This window comes from Macaca mulatta, chromosome 11 (assembly GCF_049350105.2).
Source record: "Macaca mulatta isolate MMU2019108-1 chromosome 11, T2T-MMU8v2.0, whole genome shotgun sequence".
Taxonomy (NCBI): Eukaryota; Metazoa; Chordata; class Mammalia; order Primates; family Cercopithecidae; genus Macaca; species Macaca mulatta.
In genome coordinates this window covers 115,913,811-115,935,274 of record NC_133416.1, presented here as the reverse complement: position 1 = coordinate 115,935,274, position 21,464 = coordinate 115,913,811, and the positions used below count along the sequence as shown (strand labels likewise).

Sequence of the window (21,464 nt, the reverse complement as noted above, 5' to 3'; positions counted from 1 at the left end):
ATCCCAGCACTTTGGGAGGCCAGTGCAGGCGAATCACCTGAGGTCAGGAGTTTGAGACCAGCATGGCCAACATAGTGAAACCCCATCTCTTCTAAAAATACAAAAAAAAATTAGCCAGGTGTGGTGGCGCGTGCCTGTAATCTCAGCTACTCAGGAGGCTGAGGCACGAGGATCGCTTGAACCCGGGAGGCAGAGGTTCCAAGATTGTCCCACTGCACCCCAGCCTGGGTGACAGAGTGAGACTTCACCTCAAAAATTGTTTTTAAAGAATACCCACCCAATAGGGCTGCTGTGAAGTTTGCATAAGCGCTGTCTGTCAATCAAGCAAAATGACCGAGGCAAGTCTCAATCATTTCAGGAGGTTTATTTGCCAGTGTTAAGGATGAGCACCCAGGAGACAGGTCTGTGCCTTTCTCCGAAGATAATTTTGAGGGCTTCAAATTTTAAGGGGAAAAGGTGGGATACTGAGAAATACACAATTTTCATGTGAGGCGGGGTAGGGGGAAGAGAGTCCTGCATGCCTTCGTCTGGCTCTGTGAATCTGCGTTTTTGCATAACATAGACAACAGGGCAGAGGAGACAATCAGATACGCATTTGTGTCAGGCTGGTAGAGCGATGACTTTGAGTCCTGTCCTCTGTCTTCCTTCCCACCCACCCTCCCACCTGTGAAGACAGTGGTCAATTTACATTGCCATGGTGAATTTTAACAGAAAAGCTTTAGGGTAAAGATCTTGGGGACAGCAAGGAACTTCCTTGTGGGCAAGATATGAGGGAGGTGTGTAGCTTTTCATCTTCGTAGCCATCTTATTTAGGAACCAAAATGGGAGGCAGATTTGTGTGACCCACTTCCCAGCTTGACTTTTCCCTTTGGCTTAGTGAGTTTAGGGTCCCAAGATTTATTTTCCTTTTGCAGTGCTAAACAAGTTTACCTTTACAGATACTTCCAGATCTGGCTTGTGGTAAATAATAAATGGAGCTTATTTTAAAGTCTCTGAACTCCCACCCTAAAAAGTTCTCTACAGGTTATCCCCCTTTTACGAGGATCAGGGCAGGGATAATGAGCTGACACTGAGAGGCTGACCTGTCCCCCATCACACAGCCAGTGGGCAGCAGGAGGGAGAGGTACACCACGGCCCCTCACTCGGCCTGAGTCAGGGTGCTGTGTACAAAAAGCGCTGCGGTTCTGTTGCCCACACGGGGTGGTGGGGAGGTCCTCGCTTTGATTCCAGTACCCCAGGCTCTAAGGTCGGAAGCCCAGAACCTGGGCGTCACTTTCTCCTGGTTCCCTTTCTAGTCAGTCTGTATGAGAAGCAAACCTCCCTGGGTGATATCAGGCCGGTGTTGGAAGGAAGCCACAGGCGAAGTCCACCAGCTTCTTGGCCAAGTTTGAGAATGCAGGAGTGCCCTGGCAGGGTTAAACAGGGTCCAAAGAACAGCGCCGGCCAACTGTGGACTCCTTCACTGTCAGAAGGGCTGGACAGATCCCCAGGCAAGGCCCAGAGGAGGAGGAGGAGGAGGAAGAGTGAGCATCTCACTGTCCTCTCCCCGAGCCTGCCAGGCACTCAGTGCCCTTTGCAGCCTAAGCTGAGCACTCCAGGCTGGGTTCACAGCAGCTTGGCGGTGTCCTTGAATAGCTGCTGGCTGGAATGTGCACACTGAGCAGAGAGGGTGAATGGCGCTCTCACAGTGTGCTCTTACATTTACCTCTCTCTTTTTAACCCTTGCAAGCCTGTATTGGTATTACTTTAAGGTCCTTAAGGGTGACTTAGTTACCTTATTTCACTGTAAACTTCTTTTTTTATGCCTTACATTTTTATTATAGGGCTTGGTGCAGTGGCTCACACCTGTAATCCCAACACTTTGGGAGGCTGAGGGAGGATCGCTTGAGACCAGGAGTACAAGACCAGCCTGGGTAACACAGCAAGACCCTGTCTCTACAAAAAAAAAAAAAAAAAAAAAAAAAAAATTTTTTTTAATTAGCCAAGGATAGTGTCACATGCCTGTAGCCCCAGCTACTTGGGAGGGTGAAGCGGGAGGATCGCTTGAGCCCAGGAGTTTGAGGCTGCAGTGAGCCATAATCACACCACTGCACTCCTGCCTGGGCCACAGAGTGAGACTCTCATCTCAAAAAAAAAAGGATTATAAAAACAATGTCATCATAGTAGAAGAAATTGTTTAAAAACTGACCTACACAAATACTTTGTAGTTTTCCGAGATCTTCCCAAATGTGTTCCAGTGCATTATGCGTGTGTATAGTGGTATCATCGTGTATAGATCTGTACATACTCTGCTTTGATTCTCTTCATATTCCTACAATATAGTTAGGAGAGCGTTGTTATTCTTATTTGACAGAGAAATGAGAGATGGAGTGTAACTGACGTGACGAAGTTCGTAAAATGAGGCAGCACTAAACACAGATACACAGATTGAAGTCTAGACGCCCCCGCGTTCCTTCCCCGTTGTCATCGGGGCAGAAAGTCACATCAGGCTTCCTGTGCGAGCCTGGACAACTTAAGATCCCAGTGTTGTTTCTCATCCTTGTGTTTCTTGGGAACAAATGAATAGAGAGAGGCTTTACCTGAATGAGCCATGGATCGTCCCTGGCGCCCCGACCTTGGGCAGCCCCTCACGGGCTCACCGCACACTCCTCCCAGCACCCCTAGGCACCATCCTCCTCCCCTCACCTTCCTCCATCCTCTCTCCCCGCAGCAAACAGCGGCACAACAAGCTGTGGCGTCAGCAGACAGACAGCAACCTCCAGCAGCCTGTGGATGACCCTGCGGGACCCGGCGACTTCTTGCCAGAGACCCCAGATGGCACCCTGGAAGGCCAGCTGCCCTGCTTGGATGATGCCACCCAGCCTGGCTTAGGGCCCCCCCTCCCCTGCTGTTTCCGGAGACTCTCAGACCCGCTTCTGCCTTCCCCCGAGGATGAAACTGGCAGCTTGGTCCACCTGCAGGATCCGGAGAGGGAGGCTCTGTTGGAGGAAGCTGCTCTACCTGCAGAGGTGCACAGGCCAGCCAGACAGCCCCAGCAGGGGTCCGGACTCTGTGAGAAGGATGTGAAGAAGAAACTAGAGTTTGGGAGTCCCAAAGGCCAGAGTGGCTCCTTGCCGCAGGTGGAGGAGATGGACAGGGAGGAGGGCCTGGGAGCAGGGAGTTGGGGGCGGCTTCCAACCCAACTTGATCAAAACCTGCTCAACTCGGAGAACCTAAACAACAATAACAGCAAGAGGAGCTGTCCCGACGGCACGGAGGTAGGCAGGGCCCGGCCTGCAGGGTGGCACACCTTGTCCCTTCCATCCCACTCTGATTGGCCTACCGCAGCCTCTGTAGCAGGGACTACAGGCACGCGCCACCACACCCAGCTGATTTTTTTCTATTGCCTCTGCTGGGCCCCCAGCTCCCATCTCCAGGGACCTGAGGGTTCTTTCAGACGGTGATTCTGCCTGTGGGTACGTAATGCGTATAGCGAATTGGGAATCTCTTAGGAATAATGCATATCTCTGCACGCCATCTTCACCCATATACCTTATCCATACCCTGGGCGGGGCTTCCAGCTCAATTTCTTTTTGCATATGTAAAATTAAAACATATAATTTATCAGCCAACTTCAGCCTTTAGCGATACGTGACTATGCTTTTTCATCTCACGCCTACCCACTTCCCCACACCCTGGACGATTCTGGAGCCAATCCCAGATGTAGATATAGATACCTATATCTAAAAATAAATATATTATAGGTATATACTATAGATACAGATAGATACATACTGTAGACAAGTTCTCACTCTGTTGCCCATGCTGGAATACAGTGGCATGATCATGGTTCACTGCAGCCTTCACCTACCAGGCCCAAGTGATCCTCCCACCTCCACCTCCTGAGTAGCTGGGACCACAGGCACATGCTACCACACCCGGTTAATTTTTTCTATTTTTTTGTAGAGATGAGGTCTCACTGTTGCCCAGCCTGACCTCAAGCCATCTGCCCACCTTGGCCTCCCAAAGTGCTGGAATTACAGGTTTGAGTACCACGCTTGGCCTCAGATACATTATTTTATTCATAAATGCCGCAGTATGTTAACATAGCCACAATACCATTGTCACCTTTAAAAAAACTGATAGGGCCAGATGCGGTAGCTCACATCTGTAATCCCAGCACTTTGGGAGGCTAAGGCAAGCGAATCAGGAGGTCAGGAGATTGAGACTATCCTGGCCAACATGGTGAAACCCTGTCTCTACTGAAAATACAAAAATTAGCTGGGTGTGGTGGTGCGTGCCTGTGATCCCAGCTACTCAGGAGGCTGAGGCACGAGAGTTGCTCGAATCCAGGAGGCAGAGGTTGCAGTGAGCCGAGGTCGTGCCACTGCACTCCAGCCTGGGCGACAGAGTGATACTCCATCTCAAAAAAAAAAAAAAAAAAGATAGTAATTTCCCGACATTATCAAGTATCCAACCTTCCAACTTAGACTCTAATACTTAACTCCATTAGTCTCTTGGAGTTGCCATTTTTAGTGGATTATCTGCCACAAGGTTTGAGCTTCAACCTGGTGCTTACTGAGAAATTTGTTAATTCCAGCCAAACTTTATCCTCCTTCATGGGGGAAGTGATGCAGGAGCCAAGGCTGGTTCAGGGGAAGGGTGGCCGTGCAGCCTGGTCTCTGCTTCCACCCTTGCCCTGCCGCTGACTTCGTTCCCTCTGGCTTCACCTGCCCGTCTCACAGGACAGCCGTGGTTCTCAAGTTGGGGCACTTGGGGTCCTGACAGATGCATTCAAGTATACAGCCAGTTTATTATTAACAGCATGTTATAATGCAAACAAAACTGGGCAGTTGCATCTGTTGACCTCCATAAAATGTTCCAAATCAAATACTAATTATGGATTTCCCTCACTTCCCTACAAAGCAAATACCCATAAAGACAGATGAGATAAAACCCTGGGCCAGGCATGGTGGCTCACGCCTATAATCCCAGCACTTTGGGAGGCCAAGGTGGGCAGATCATCTGAGGTCATCTGTGGTCAGGAGTTCAAGAGCAGCCTGACCAACATGGTGGAACCCCGTCTCTACTAAAAATACAAAATTAGCTGGACATGGGGGTGCATGCCTGTAATTCCAACTACTCAGGAGGCTGAGACAGGAGAATCGCTTGAACCCGGGAGGCAGAGGTTGCAGTGAGCTGAGATCACACAATTGCACTCCACCCTTGGCAACAAGAGTGAAACTCCATTTAAAAAAAAGAAAAGAAAACCCCGGAAGCCATGGCGGGGGCTTTAAGCAGGCGGGTGATGAGCCCCCTCTGACTGTGGTCTATAGGCAGGCTGGTGGGGTGAGAGGGGAAGCTGGGACCCTGGGATCACAGTGGCTCCGAGGATGGGGCAAGGACATCAGGAAGTGTTGAGAGAGAGAGCTGGTGGGTTGTGCTGGCTCATGCCTATAATCCTAGCACTTTGGGAGGCCGAGGCAGAAGGATCACTTGAGCCCAGGAGTTCGAGACCAGCCTGGGCAACATAGTAGGGCCCTATCTCTATCTATTTGAAAGAGAGAGACAGAGCCCTGTTGCCCCCTGCCTTGTCCTGCCCTCCAGCCTACAGTCCTGTGCAGGTGGGGTGGGGTGCGGGGTGCCCTTCTCCTTCCTCCCGCTTTGCTTCTGGGCCTGCATGCTGCTGTCTCTGGCTGGTCAACACCTGCTTGTCCCAGAAGCCTCAGCTGAAGTGTCAGTTCCTCTGGGCAGCCTTCCCCCCGTGGAGACTCTGAACTTGTCCCTCTCTCCCCTGGGACTCTTCACACAGCTTTCTAGTCCATTCCCAGGACCACTGGGTACCTATCAACTGGCCTGTGAGGAAGTGAAGGGTGGGGACATAGAGGCGTGTGTGACGTTCACTTAGATCCTCACTGACCAGAAGGCAGGGGGTTTTCCTTAGGAAACAATGTAAACTGTTTTTTTTTTTTTTTTTTTTTGAAATGGAGTCTTGTTCTGTCGCCCAGGCTGAGTGCAGTGGCGCGATCTCGCTCACTGCGAGCTCTGCCTCCTGGGTTCACACCATTCTCCTGCCTCAGCCTCCCAAGTAGCTGGGACTACAGGCACCCGCCACCACGCCCAGCTAATTTTTTGTAATTTTAGTAGAGACGGGGTTTCACCATGTTAGCCAGGTGGTCTTGCTCTCCCATCTTCGTGATCCGCCTGCCTCGGCCTCCCAGAGTGCTGGGTTACAGGCGTGGGCCACCGCACCTGGCCTAAACTTGTTTTCTGTTGGCGTATAAAACCCACCTCAGGCCAGGCACGGTGGTTATCCACAATCAAGTGGGCTCCGGGAGGTCTGGCTGTCGGTACTAAGTGAAATGAGAGCTGCTCCTCCAGGCCTGGCCCCCAGCCCTGCCTCGCATGCCTTTCCCTGCCCTCCCTCATGTTTTTGGTCTTTGCTCATGACTGCCCCATCTCACCATGTTCTTGTCCCTTCCTTGTAGCATGATGCTATATTTGGGATCCTTAACAAAGTGAAGCCTTCCTATAAATCCTGTGCCGACTGCGTGTACCCTACAGCCAGTGGGGCTCCTGAGGCCTCCAGGGAGCGATGTGAGGACCTCAGTGCTCCCGCCATCTGCACCCAGCCAGCCTTCCTGCCCCACATCACGTCCTCCCCTGTGGCCCACATGGCCAACAGGTCCCGTGTTCCGGAGAAGCCAGCCTCCGGCCCAACTGAACCTCCCCCGTTCCTACCACCAGCAGGCTCCAGGAGGCCAGACACCAGTGGCCCTGGGGCTGGAGCTGTCCTAGAACCACCAACCAGCCTTTTGGAACCTTCCAGAGAGACCCCAAAAGTCCTGCCAAAGTCCCTCCTTTTGAAGAATTCTCACTGTGATAAGAACCCTCCCAGCACAGAAGTGGTAACAAAGGAAGAATCGCCACCCAAGAAAGATACAAAGCCAGCCAAGGACCTGAGGCTTCTGTTCAGTAATGAATCTGAGAAGCCGACAACCAACAGCTACCTGATGCAGCACCAGGAGTCCATCATTCAGCTGCAGAAGGCGGGCTTGGTCCGCAAGCACACCAAAGAACTGGAGCGGCTGAAGAGCGTGCCTACAGACCCAGCACCTCCCTCCAGGGACGGCCCTGCCGGCAGGCTGGAGGCCAGCATCCCCGAGGAGAGCCAGGATCTAGCCGCGCTCCACGAGCTGGGCCCCCTGGTTATGCCTGGCCAGGCTGGGAGTGATGAGAAATCAGAGGCCGCCCCCGCTTCGTTGGAAGGAGGCTCACTGAAGAGCCCCCCTCCTTTCCTCTACCGCCTGGACCACACCAGTAGTTTCTCAAAAGACTTTCTGAAGACCATCTGCTACACCCCCACCTCCTCTTCCATGAGCTCCAACCTGACCCGGAGCTCCAGCAGCGATAGCATCCACAGCGTCCGTGGGAAGCCTGGGCTGGTGAAGCAGCGGACGCAGGAGATTGAGACCCGGCTCCGGCTGGCAGGCCTCACTGTCTCTTCTCCACTGAAGCGCTCACACTCCCTTGCCAAGCTCGGGAGTCTCAACTTCTCCACGGAAGACCTGTCCAGTGAGGCTGACCCCTCCACCGGCGCTGACTCCCAGGACGCCACGTTGAGCGAATCTTCCTTCTTGCATGAGCCCCAGGCAACCCCGAGGGACCCAGCAGCAACCTCCAAATCATCAGGGAAACCCACCCCAGAAAACTTAAAGAGCCCTTCGTGGATGAGCAAAAGTTGACCCGCCTTTTGCTGCGTCAGGCCGGGCAGATATTTTCATATGATCCCTCCCTCAGTTTCACTGTGGATTTTGATCAACCCCTTACATCTTGATTTCCCTTAAACGATTGAAGTCATCCTAACTTTTCCCCTACTCTTGCCATAGAGAGGAGAAGAAACTAACCAACATGCAGCACAAAAAGGAGAGCTATCAGTCGTGTGGTCTGGAAGAACCAGGAGCTGCCGGCCAGGAGACACAAAACTCCACTCCCACCGTGTCTTCAAGAAGAACCGTGTTTTAGGAAGAACGTGCACACATAGGCGCACACGTCCAGACTGTTCCCTTTGCAGCCTGCAAAAGAAGAGTCCTGGTGGTGGCAGCCTCACCGCCGCACACGTTCTAGCTCATTCTGGACCTCGCAGAAAACTCTCGATGGCAATGTTAAGTCCTACCTCTGTTCTCGCTGTGCTTTTTATTTTTAAAACACAAGAATGACCGAGACTTGTTCCAGGGAATAATGCTCTGTCTGAAAGCGTTTTTCCAAAAAAAACTTTTCATTTTGTTTTTCGGTTGGGACCCCAGACGTGTCAAGACTTTTAACCTGACAGCCCCAAGCGCTGCTGGGTAAAGTCATCAGATGGGTGGCCCCACGCTGTTGAGCTGACTCTGTGCCCAAAGGGCGGTGCAGGCTCTCTGTCCTGGTTGTGTTGTTACGTGTTTGACAAGCACAGGGGTCTGGTGGGGGAAAATATATGGGTTGTACTGAGTTGTCGCTAATGCTGAAGTTTAAATCTGGAGGGGAAGGACCCACCCGCATTGTTGAGCCTCTGCTGCTGAACCACATGGTTGTGTTTAGGTTTGAAATTGCTCAAGTGTCTGGCTCAGGTGGTGGTTCTGAGACACATCGTCCTGCTGGGAGCCCAGATTGCTCAGGTCCACTAGGGCCCATCTAGGGAAGGGAAAGGAGATTTCAGCAGCTTCCCCGAAAGGAACGGGACTGTCGGGACGCTTCCCGGATGTTTACGGTTGCCCCTTCCTGCGGTGAGATTACTGCTTCCTGTTTCCCTCCAGCTCTTCCCAGCAGTGGTGATGGAGTAAAAGAGGGATCTGTAGTCGCTGCCTGGCTCTGTGGGCGGCCCCTTTAAGACTCAGGTGAGCTCAGCTAGTCCCACTGCGCCAGGCTTGAATCAAAGGTGTCAGCAAGCTGGATATCAAAACATTTCAAGAGGGCGAGGCAGCTTGTCGAAGGGCAGAAAGGTTGAATTCAGGGGTCAGCAAGCTGTGGCATATGGCCCCGTGAGCTAGGAATGGTTTTTCCTTTTTCCTTTGAGACAGGGCTTGGCTCTGTCTCCCAGGCTGGAGTACTGTAGTGCAATCATGACTCGCTGCAGCATCAACCTCCCTGGCTCTAGCAATGGCTTTTACCTTTTTAAGGAGTTGTAAAAAAAGCAAAGAATATGTGACAGAATTCACGTGGCCCACAAAGCCTGAGATACTTACGGTCAGGCCCTTTACCTGGTTTGATTTGCCACACAGGGCTGCCCATGGCCCTGTAGGAAGAAACTGGGTAAATTTGAAGCCCTCTGCCTCTCTGACACCTACGGCCAGATCCTTCCCTCCTCCCGACCACAAGCTTTTCCAGCCCCGCACTAGCCTCACCTGTGCAGGATGGAGTAGGTGCGTACGTGGGAGAAGGCAGGGGAACACAGTTGTCTGAAGCTCTTCCACAATTCCATCTTGCCCTCAGCTGGGTCCACCAGATTGACTCAGTGAAACCAGAAAGCCTTCAAGGGCCAGCTGATTCTGAAAGTGGGTGAGTGAGCCATCATCTTACATTGGTCAGAACCGTGCTCCCCAAAGCTGTTGTAGAAAGCACCCCAGGCCGGGTCCACGGGAACAAGGCGAGTCCGTATTTCACCTAGTGGGCAGAATTTTTGCAAAAATCCTCTCTCCGGGACTTGGAGTGATTTTTAAAAATACATACATTACTTTATAGGAAGCTGTTTTCCCACTAGTGTCAATTAAAATCACCTTAAAAGGTGATTATCCACTTATTCCTGAAACCCTGTGGGTTGGTCCCCCTCTCCCTCAGCCAACAAAAGCATAGCCTCAAAAAATACCAAGTTCAGTATGTTTTTGCCAAATCAAATTTCATGTGGTAGATCAATTTTTGTGTCAAAATAACCTTTTAAATTTAGTGATGACAGGCTTTTGTTGGTTTTTTAACCACGTCTATGTATGAGAATGATATATTTTTGAAAACTTTAATTTTGAAAGCCATAATTTTTCTTATCTAAAGAGTTGGGGGGTGGGGTGTGGAATCGGGAGAATACAAGTTGGTCTTTGGCTTCTGGCAAACTTACCTATTCATTTTCTGAAGCACAGCTAGCATGTCAATATCCAGACAAGAGCACTGATCCCGTCCTCAGAGCAAAGTGAAGCATTCTTGACTTGATGCTTAATACTCTGGCCTGGAGAAAAGGATAAAGATTTTTTTTTTTTGGAACCCAGATCAGTTGCATGTAAACAGATGGCACGTGGCTATTTAAAATGCTGTATGATGCGGCTGAGTGTGGTGGCTCACGCCTGTAATCCCAGCACTTTGGGAGGCTGAGGCGGGCAGATCATCTGAGGTCAGGAGTTCTAGACCAGCCTGGCCAACATGGTGAGACCCCGTCTCTACTAAAAATACAGAACTTAGCTGGGTGTGGTATCGCGTGCCTGTAATCCTAGCTACTTAAGACGCTGAGGCAGGAGAATTGCTTGAACCTGGGTAGCGAAGGTTGCAATGAGCCGAGATCGCGCCACTGCACTCCAGCCTGGGTGCAGTGAAACTGGGAGTGAAACTCCGTCTCAAAAAAATAAAATGCTGTATGAACAAGATGAGCATTCCGTCAGGCTTTGGGGCACCTGGGCAAAGACAAATTCATACTGTCCGCACTGTAAAATATGCCATATCTTGGCCCTTGCTTTGTATGCAACCTTAGCTGATGGGGGAAATTCCAAACATAAGTATCACAGGAAAGAGGCAGGTGGAGGCGGCAGGGGTCTGTGCTGTGCAAGGCACTGATTTTTTATGACTATCATTTTCATTGAATGCATTTGTTGAATTGGGACAAAAGGAACATTTCTAAATCAGCTTGATACTCTGTATAAACAGCTGAATCTTATTTTCTGTCTCACATTAATTCATGTGGCATGCCAAAAGTTAGACTGAACTTTTCTACATCTTCACCTTGCATTGGTACAGGAAGGTCTTCTCTTTAAGTCTTGTTAAGTATAAGGGGGATAGTGGTCACGGGAAGAGGAGGACCAGGCTGCTCTCGGATGGTTAATTGATAATGACGATTTCCATTTCTTTTTCTTATGGCTACTTCCGCGTCTTCTAGCAAGGTCCCTGGTTGCACGTATTTCCTAAGAACAAAGTTTGTTTCTCTTTACATTCCCTGCTTGCTTGCTCTCCGCACAGGGACCCCAGCCAACCTCTGGGCCGTTGAATAGCTCTCTGCTGGGTGGCAAGCCCTTCTCCTTGGCACCCTGTTGCTTAAGCATACAGATTGCTCACCGGGTGCACACAGACAGCTGTACTGTCCAAGCCCATTCTGCTCCACCCTGCCCTCTTCAGCTAAAGAGCATTCCGGTAATCTAAAGCCCTTTCCCCTGGAGAAGTCCAGAGGATGCAGCAGTATGGAGCTGAGCTTGAACAGAACAGACCCTCAGCACGGCCCTGGACTAACACACTCTTATCTCAGGGCAGTCCATTTTAGAAAGTTGTTGAATTTCCCCACCACTCTCGTGGGGACCTTGTCTCCCTAGCGGGAACACATGCGACATAATTGAGTCAAGATCCTATTAAGTCCCCTCGCCTGAGACATCTGGAGAGGGAGTTGCCTTTCATTGGTGGGAAATTGTTGGTGCCAGAATACATTGTGCCCAAAACTCTCCTCATTGGCTGGCCACCTAGCAGGGCTCCTCTAAACACCAACTCAGCGAGGGGACCCCCTTCACCTCTGGCAAGAGCTGGGTAGATCAGAAACTTGGTGACACCTGGCTAGCACGGAGCAGGCTCACTCATCTTGGTGCCACTACCCAGATTCCTGCAGACACTGCAGGCCAAACGAAGGTCGTTGAATGACCCCTGTCCCCAGCCACTTGTTTTGTCATTGTCTGCTCTGCAATGGAATGCCTGTGTGTGTGAGTTCACTCTGCATCTGTATATTTGAGTATAGAAACCAAGTCAAATGATCATGTGCATCCAGACACATTACGTCACCTGAGCCACAGAGCAAATCACCTTAATGATCTGGAATGAAACTGTGACCAGAGCCGCCCTGGGTGGTTCTGGAGAGACTGCCATCTTCTTGTTTGGCCATAGGTGCTGGGGCCCTGGCTTCAGTCACTGTCTCAGACAGGAGTCCCGACAAGCAGATCACCAGTCCCCCACTGTCCTTCCTGTCGGCCTTGCTGCATGAGAAGATAGCTGCTTCCTCCCTCTTTTCCTACACTGTAATTATTGTTTTCCAATTGAGTGCCTTAATAATAGTTTACAAATACTATGTATTTATGCAAAACTGTTCAACTCTCATCTGTTGTGATTGGATACTTGATCTTGTCAGTAGTGGTCGGTATTGGGATGTGAGCTTGTCCTACTCCATACGTGTTTATTCTGCTATGCAGTTTTACGTTGTGTGTTCCTATCTATTCCAAGGAGCCTTGCTAGAAACAACACTGGTAGTTCCTGCAGGCCAGGCAGGCATTGGCCGACGCTGCGTCCCATAGGAGCCAATGAAAGAACGTAGCTTGGTCTGCTATCCAGCTGTGGGGTAATGCAGGCCAGGCGGCCTCTGCACCAGAGTCCAGCACCTGCCCATTCCCCAGTCACACAATCATACTTTTCTTTCATAGACATTTTATTACCACCTAGGCCACCCTTGTTTTCCTCTCTGTTAGTGTCCTGAGCTCTTTTGCAACAAAATGTAGGTACAGACCAATCCCCGTCCCTCCCCCAATCAGGAGCTCCACACCAGGAGTTGTTTGGTTTTCCAGAAGCTGCCAGTGGGTTCCCGTGAATTGCGTTACGATATTGATGATTATTTTTATTATATTGTTTTTCTTGTTTTTTTAATAATATATTTAAAGGCAGTATCTTTTGTACTGTGAATTTGCAGTAGAAGATGCAGAATGCACTTTTTTTTTACTTCTGTTGGTGTGTATTGTATATAGTGTGTGTGCTTCTTGTGATGAAAATAAACTTTTTCTTTATAAATTCCTGATGACTGAGTTTATAAAAAAGGAAACTGCTTCCTCAACCCTTGCCAAGACAGTCTGATACATCATCATCGTCGTCATTGACATGGACAGTCTTTATTGAGCATCTATTATGTGCTAAGTTATTTGCTAGAAAACCTGGACAAGTTACACCAAAGAAAGGAGCACGGGAAGAAATGTTAGCTCCTCCCAGGACTAGTCTGTTTTCTTTCTAGTTTTGTCAGTAAGCAAGAGCAGGCCCACTTGTGGGTGGTCCTTTGTGTACCAAAAAAAAAAAGTTATCCACCAGGAAAGGGTTTGGACTTTGGGTGGGTTCTCTTCCCATACAAGTAGAAAAAGTAAAGCCAGAGGTATGCACTAGAGAACATCTAACCTGCTCCCCCCAGCCCTGTTGGGAGAGGAGGACTCTGGAGGCTGAGTACTGCTGATTTCCAAGGTACATGCTCATGTTCCAGGCCACTGCACACCAGGCAGCTTTTGGTGGCTCTCCTCCCTTGGACACTCAGGAAGCAGAGGTGCTTCCTTTTTTTTTTTTTTTTTTTTTTTTTTTGAGACAGTTTGCTCTGTTACTCAGGCTGGCGTTCAGTGGTGCCATCAGGCTCACTGCAGCCTTGACTTCCTGGGCTAATGCAATCCTCCCACCTCAAGCGATCCTCCCACCTCAACCTCCCCAGTAGCTGGGGCTACAGGTGTGCACCACCTTGCCCCGCTAATTTTTAAAACGTATAATAGAGATGAAGTCTCACTTTGCTCTCCAGACTGGTCTTTAACTCCTGTCTTCAAGTGATCCTCCCACGTTGGCCTCCCAAAGTGCTGGGATTACAGGTGTGAGCCACCTCAACTTCCATCTTAAAATTCTGCCACCTTAGAGTTCTTTGCTTTCAACTGTGTAGCCAAGGAGGACTCGCATTCACTCAGTCTCCTCTGTCTGGATGCAATACATCATTTCTACTCGCTTTCCAGTGGGCGAGGCCCAGTCACAGGGTCTGAACGCAACAGCCAGGGAGACTGGGAAATGTATGGGGCACATGTATTTGGTGAGCACTGACTGCCGCAAGTACCTGGGTGTGACCCCTAAATTCCAGTGCCTGCAGAGCCAGGAAGTATTTTGTTCAGTTCATCTGGACTTGCTTTCTCAACTGGACTCAAACGACTGATGAATAAACCAGAATGTAAGTTTATTACTTTACCAAAAGAATTACAATTGTCAAGGGGACCAGATTACTCACATGCTAATTAGCACATTTAGTCCTGCTAGGTAAGTCTTTCTTTTTTTGAGACAGGGTCCCCCTCTGTCACCAGGCTGGAGTGCAGTGGCAGTCATGGCTCACTGAAGTGTTGATCTGGGCTCAAGCAAGCCTGCTTCAGCCTCCCAAGTAGCTTGGACCAGAGCCACACACTGCTGCACCCAGCTAAATGTATGTATGTATGTATGTATTCATTTATTTATTTATTTAAGAGATGGGGTCTCACTATGTTGTCCAGGCTGGTCTTGAACTCCTGGTTTCTGTTGATCCTCCTGCCTCAGCCTCCCAAAGTGTTGAGATTATAGGCATGAGCCACTGTGCCCAGCCCCTTCTAGGTAAATCTATATGGGGTGCCAAATTTTCATTAAGAATTGCTTATTGAATATTAAAAGTTTAGCGGGATGCTTCTTTTTTTTTTTTCTTTTGAGGTGGAGTTTAGCTCTTGTTGCCCAGACTGGAGTGCAGTGACATGATCTCGGCTCACCACAACCTCTGCCTCCTGGGTTCAAGCGATTCTCCTGCCTCAGCCTCCCGAGTAACTGGGACTACAGGCATGTGCCACCACGCCTGGCTAATTTTGTATTTTTAGGAGAGATAGGGTTTCTCCATGTTGGTCAGGCTGTTCTCAAACTCCTGACCTCAGGTAATCCACCCGCCCTGGCCTCCCAAAGTGCTGGGATTACAGGCGTGAGCCACCGTGCCCAGCCGCAGAATGCTTCTAATAGTGTTACCAAGCTATAATTTAGCCCTCTCTGTAAAATGTTTTCAAAACAAATCACTGAGGGTCATGGTTCAAGACACTGTTCCCTGGCAAGGTTGAAGATAGCTAACAAATTCTCTTTGGGTTCCAGCCATGAATGGGGTGGAATGGACCCCAGCAATCTGTATGTTTCTGAGATTCCCTGGGAATTCTGATGGCCAAGTTTAGAAACCATGAAAATAAGAATGTGATGCAACTGAGTGGGCTCACGCTTTGCTAGTTACAATCACATCGCACACATGCTTTTTGGAGACAACATCCACACCACCCTAACAATGTATGTGTTCATAAAACTCATCCGATACTTATTTCTTCAGGGCCCTAGGACAATATTCCTGTAATTGACTGCTTTTCCCCTGATTTCCTCCTCAGAGTAACCATCTCCCAGTTGGGTGTGACCCCAGATCACACCCACAGTGGAGGTGGTTTTGCTGGGGAGGATCCGCATGCTTGTTTGTGTTTATGCCTGGGGAAGCCCCTCTTGGCAAGATGTTTGGGAGAGGCTCCAAAGGCAGCACGGAGGATGACTCGGAACTTAGGGGGATTCACTTTGTGGTAAAGAAGCCCTTTCTAAAGGAGAGCTCCACTGATAGCACACAAAGTGAGCCCCACCCAGGAAACACCACCCACCCACGCATCCTTGCCGCCTAAAACCAGGTTATGTTTATCACATTCCTTCTATGTGCTTTACGTAAGGAAACCCCCGGAATCCTCCAAACTGGGCATTGCGGTCTGTGATGCATATCTCAAAAGAGGTGAGAGGGTCGGGCACGGTGGCTCACGCCTGTAATCCCAGCACTCTGGGAGGCCGAGGCGGGTGGATCACTTGAGGTCAGAAGCTCAAGACCAGCCTGGCTCACATGGTGAAACGCCATCTCAACTAAAAATACAAAAATTAGCCGGGCGTGATGGCGGGCACCTGTAATCCCAGCTCCCCGGGAGGCTGAGGCAGGGGAATCACTTGAACCCGGGAGTTGGAGGTTGCTGTGAGCCAAGATCGCACCACTGCACTCCAGCCTGGGTAACCAGAGTGAGACTCCATCTCAAAAAAAAAAGAGGCAGAGGAGAGTCCTTTTCCTTCTAACTTTCTTGGACTCTTTGGACTCCCTTGGGATCCTTCTATTTACTGCCTTGTTGGCATTATCCTCAGTTTATGGAAAAACGGGCCTACAGAGTGGAAGTCATTTGCCTACAGGTACATCCAAAAATTGATGAAGCTAGATGGGAACTGCTCCCTCCACATCTGAAACCCTTCCCAGAGCTGTCTCTCCCACCCCAGAAGTAGAAAGAAGCCAGACGAGGATGCATCTTCATCTCCTTGTGGTTTCAGCAAGAAAGCAGGTGAGTTGGAGACGAAGCCCCCAGCCCCTGGGAAATTGAACCCACTTCTTGCTCCAAAGGCTATTGGAGTGACACAAGGTGTGTTTCTCTTCCATAGATCATACTCACCATATTTTGCCTTTAAATGGAAATTGTGTATCCTGAAGTACCTTGTTAAGAGTCCATTTTCAGCCCGAAATTCCTTTTTTTGTAAACCGCTTCAGCAAATAAAGTGTGTTGGCATTTACATTAGCAACCTCCCAGCCTAGGAGAGGATGCTCCAGCATCCGACTCTAAAAGACAAATTTGACTGGGCACAGTGGCTCACGGCTGTTATCCCAACACTTTGAAAGGCCAAGGCAGGCAGATTGCTTGAGCCCAGGAGTTCAAGACCAGCCCGGGTAACATGATGAAACCCCATCTTTACAAAAACTACAAAAATTAGCCAGGCATGGTGGTGTGCCAGTGGTCCCAGCTACTTGAGTGGCTGAGGTGGAAGGATCTCCTGAGCCCTGGGAGGCAGAGGTTGCAGTGAGCCTAGGCAACAGAGCAAGACCCTGTCTCAAAAACAAATAAAAATAAAAGATTAAAAAGCAACAAGTTATCCCACAAGTGGTACATTGTGGTGCTGGTGGTGGTGGTGCTGGTGCTGGTGGTGGTGGTGGTGGTGGTGGTGGTGGTGGTGGTGGTGGTGGTGGTGGTGGTGGTGGTGGTAGACCTCCCTCTGGTTCTTGAAATTGGATCAAAATGAGTTGACAATGCTACCTACTTCATGGGGCCATTGGAGAATTCACTGATAATGCATGCAAATCTCCTTCTGCCTGGAAGACTACCAAATAACTAAATGGTGGTCGTTATTGTTGGAATTGGAGTATATACTGAGCTTTTCCTAGTTGCAAGGCCTAGTTGTGATCCACCCGCCTCAGCCTAAAGTGCTGGGATTACAGGTGTGAGCCACCACATCTGGCTTTTTTTTTTTAGACAGAGTCTCTCTCTGTAGCCCAGGCTGTAGTGCAGTAGCGCAATCTTGGCTCACTGCAACCTCTGCCTCCTGAGCTCAAGTGATTCTCCTGCTTTAGTTTCCCAAGTAGCTGGGACTACAGGCACATGCCACCATGCCCGGCTAACTTTTCATATTTTCAGTAGAGATGGGGTTTCACTATGTTGGCCAGGCTGGTCTCGAACTCCTGACCTCAAGTGATCTGCCTGTGTCGGCCTCAGGACTATGTTACTTTTATAATTTAAAAAATATGGCTGGGCTAGGTGGTTCACACATGTAATCCCAGCACTTTGGGAGGCCGAGGCGGGTGGATCACGAGGTCAGGAGTTCAAGACCAACCTGGCCAACATAATGAAACTCCGCCTCTATTAAAAATTCAACAATTAGCCGGGTGTGGTGGCAGGCACCTGTAGTCCCAGCTACTCAGGAGGCTGAGGCAGGAGAATTGCTTGAACCTGGGAGGCGGAGGTTGCAGTGAGCTGAGATTGTTCCACTGCACTCCAGCCTGGGTGACAGAGCAAGACTCTGTCTTGGGGGAAAAAAAAAAAAGGTAAAGATTTAATAAAAGAGGCCGGGTGCAGTGGCTCACATCTGTAATCCCAGCACTTTAGGAGGCCGAGGTAGGCGGATTACCTGAAGTCAGGAGTTCGAGACCAGCCTCAACATGGAGAAACCCCGTCTCTACTAAAAATACAAAATTATCTGGGCATGGTGGTGCATGCCTGTAATCCCAGCTACTCAGGAGGCTGAGGCAGGAGAATCACTTGAACCCGGGAGGCAGAGGTTGCGGTGAGCCAAGATCATGCTATTGCACTCCAGCCTGGGCAAAAAGAGAGAAACTCCTTCTCAAAAAAAAAAGAGTTAATGAAATAATTGTTTTTTTTAATTGAGCTAAAATTTGCTCTCTAAGCTCCCAGGCCCATGGCTCTAGGAAACTCAGTAGAACGTTTTTGTGGAAGGCTTTCTCCTTCCCTCGCTTTGATGGCGTTGCATGGGTCCCGGGAACAGACGTGATACTTTTGGATCGCTGTAGCTCTCAGACGCCAGGCAGGGGTTTACTGTCCTGGGCTGTCAGCTGCTCCAGGTTGCTTGTGCCCACCCTTCTGAGTGTCTGAGGGTGGCAAGGGAACTGCATGGTGTGACAACGGAAGCACAGCGCCAAGGTCTGGCTTCAGGGCAGTTGCATAGGACTCTGAATTTGCGAAGACCTTGCGCTTGTTTTTCACGTTCTGCTGTCACCATCTTGAAATTTCTCATCATTCTTAAACAAGAGCGTGGCCTTTTTGTTTTGCACTGGGTCTAGTAAATTATGTAGCCGGTCCTGGCAGCATTACCATTCGATCAAGGGTTTTGAGCAAGACAGCCCTGGGTCTCAATCGCAGCTCCTTAATTTACACACTCTGCAACTTGGGACAAGTGACTGAATCTCTCTCCACCTCGGTTTCCCCATTTGGAAAACAGGAATAACCTCCTAGTGGTATTATAAAGACTAGCACTGTTGGTCTTTTCCTCTCGAAGTCCCCTCTCTCTCACTAGAGAGAGAGCTGTTTTCCTTTGTCTTTCTTTTGCCTATTAAACCTCCGCTCCCAAACTCTTCGTGTGTGTCCATGTCCTAAATTTTCCTGGTGCGAGATGACAAACCCCGGGTATTTACCCCAGACAACGTAGCCGCTTCATAATGGGGACCTTGTCCGGATACCAAGGTACAACATTCATCAGAACGGTGAGTGGAGGAGCGGACTCCACCTCTGACCTTTCATCTCAGGGCTCTCAGCCTCCATTTTAGAACCAAGTCAAATTAATAATGGGTATCCATCAGCCAGTAAAAAAGACCGTTAGTGTGGCTGCCATTCTTAAAGACTCGGACGTGAGGCTTACTGGGGAGAACATGGAGAATCCCCCAGCACCCATGGTTTGCTGGACATGTTTGAACCAACTTCCTTTCATGGAGAACTTAGCTGTCACATGGGGCTGGAAGAGGTTCTGGAGCAACTGAGGATTTCTGGCTGGGGCTACCCCCTGGTGTTATCCAAAGGCTTCTAGACTGACCCCAGCCTCCAACTGCCCAGTGGGGTGTTGGCAACAGGATCTCCAACTTTGTGTTTTGTTTGTTTGTTTGAGAAGAGAATTGCTTGAACCCGGGAGGTGGAGGCTGCAGTGGGCCGAGATCATGCCACTGCACTCCAGCCTGGGCGACAGAGCAAGGATCTCCTGTCCTCTCTATGTGTGCAGTGTGCAGGAAGTTTACAGTTTACGGAAGTAATCTTGTTCGCCATGTAAATCAGACACCACCTCCTCAAACCTGCCTGTAAAACCCGGAGCACCCTCCGCTGGTGGCTCTTTCCTCTTAGAAGTCTCTCGCTGGAGAGACAGAGTTGTTTTCCTTTCTCTTTCTTTTTCTTTTGCCTATTAAAGCTTCACTCCTTTAAAAAAAAAAAAAACAAAAAAAAAACAGGGTCGGGCCAGGCGCGGTGGCTCACGCCTGTAATCCCAGCACTTTGAGAGGCCAAGGATGGCGGATCACGAGGTCAGGAGATCGAGACCATCCTGGCTAACATGGTGAAACCCCGTCTCTACTAAAAATACAAAAAATTAGCCGGGTGTGTTGGTGGGCGCCTGTAGTCCCAGCTACTTGGGAGGCTGAGGCAGGAGAATGGCTGAACCTGAGAGGTGGAGCTTGCAGTGAGCCGAGATCGTGCCACTGCACTCCAGCCTGGGCGACGAGGAGACTCTGTCTCAAAAAAAAAAAACCAGGGTAGCACTGTGTAACTAACATAAAGCAAATGCCCCTGAATCTTTATATTCTTTGTTTATAGAAAGTATTTAGCATAAGTAGCACAAAGTAATCCCTCAATGAGCAGTTGTTATAATTGTGGGGAAGACGGGCCGGCCCCCAAAGCCCAGGCCTTGCTGACAGGCGGCTTCTCATCTTAACTGACAACTCCCTTAGCATCTCCTGGAAGAGCCAATGGATGCAAACCCGAGCTCATTGGAGGAGGTGCTCAGCTACGATTTGCACTGTGTCTTCCCACTCCCCTGCCACTGACCTCGAGGGGACATGAGGTCTGCCTCTCTCCAGACAACAAACACCATTTGTCCTCGACCTGGACCTGACCGGTCTTTCCGAACAGGCTGTCAGGGAGGGGAAAGCCGTGAGTGGCCTGTGCGCGTGGGCTTGTCCCTGCTGTGATCCAAGTTACATCCTGTTCTGGCGTTGCTATGGCACAGCCAAAAACATCTGCCACAACAAACAGCTGGGACTGGCAGCTGGCAGCAGGGCTTGGATAGGCTGGGCACCAGTGGCCGGGCTGGAAAGGGGGCAAAACTGAGCAAGGCCAGGAGCTGGGCAGTGATCTGGGAAACCTCCCCGATACCCCCAAACACATGCATACACACACACACATGCACGTGCGCATACACATACACACACATACACATACACACACGTGCACACACACATATGCATGTGCGCACACACACACACGCCCACACGCACACACACATACGCATACACACACACACGCATACACACACATGCACACATATGCACGTGTGCATACACATACACACACATACACATACACGTGCACACACACACGCATGTGCGCACACACATACACACACACGCCCACACGCACACACACATATGCACGTGCACATACACATACACACATATGCATACACACACATGCACACATATGCATGTGCGCATACACATACACACACACGTGCACACACACGCACGTGTGCATACACATACACACACATACACACGTGCACACACACATACGCATGTGCGCACACACATACACACACATGCCCACACACGCATACACACACACACGCACGTGCGCATACACATACACACACATACACATACACACACGTGCACCCACACATACGCATGTGCGCACACACACCCCCACACACGCACACACACATATGCACATACACACATACGCATACACACACATGCACACATATGCACGTGCGCATACACATACACACGTGCACACACGCGCACGTGTGCATACACATATGCATACACACATGCACACACGCATACACACATATGCATGTGCATGTACACATACATATGCACACACACGCACACGTGCATACACACACATGAATGTGCACATACACATACACGCATACACACACAT

General features: G+C 49.8%; 1 protein-coding gene across 4 annotated transcripts in view; it reads left to right on the top strand.

Moving 5' to 3' along the window:
* SSH1 (slingshot protein phosphatase 1) overlaps nt 1-12,969 on the top strand; it is a 75,973-nt gene extending 63,004 nt beyond the window's left edge. For 3 of the 4 annotated variants that reach the window (XM_015152718.3, XM_015152717.3, XM_001096246.5), the window contains 2 exons: nt 2,711-3,257; nt 6,468-12,969. In XM_015152718.3, coding sequence (XP_015008204.3) covers nt 2,711-3,257; nt 6,468-7,724 — 1,804 coding nt within the window. In that variant the 3' untranslated portion in view covers nt 7,725-12,969. Of the gene's footprint in view, nt 1-2,710; nt 3,617-6,467 lie in introns of those variants that run through there. The other variant, XM_077954854.1, reaches the window with a different exon arrangement.
* The last annotated feature ends 8,495 nt before the right edge of the window (nt 12,970-21,464 follow it).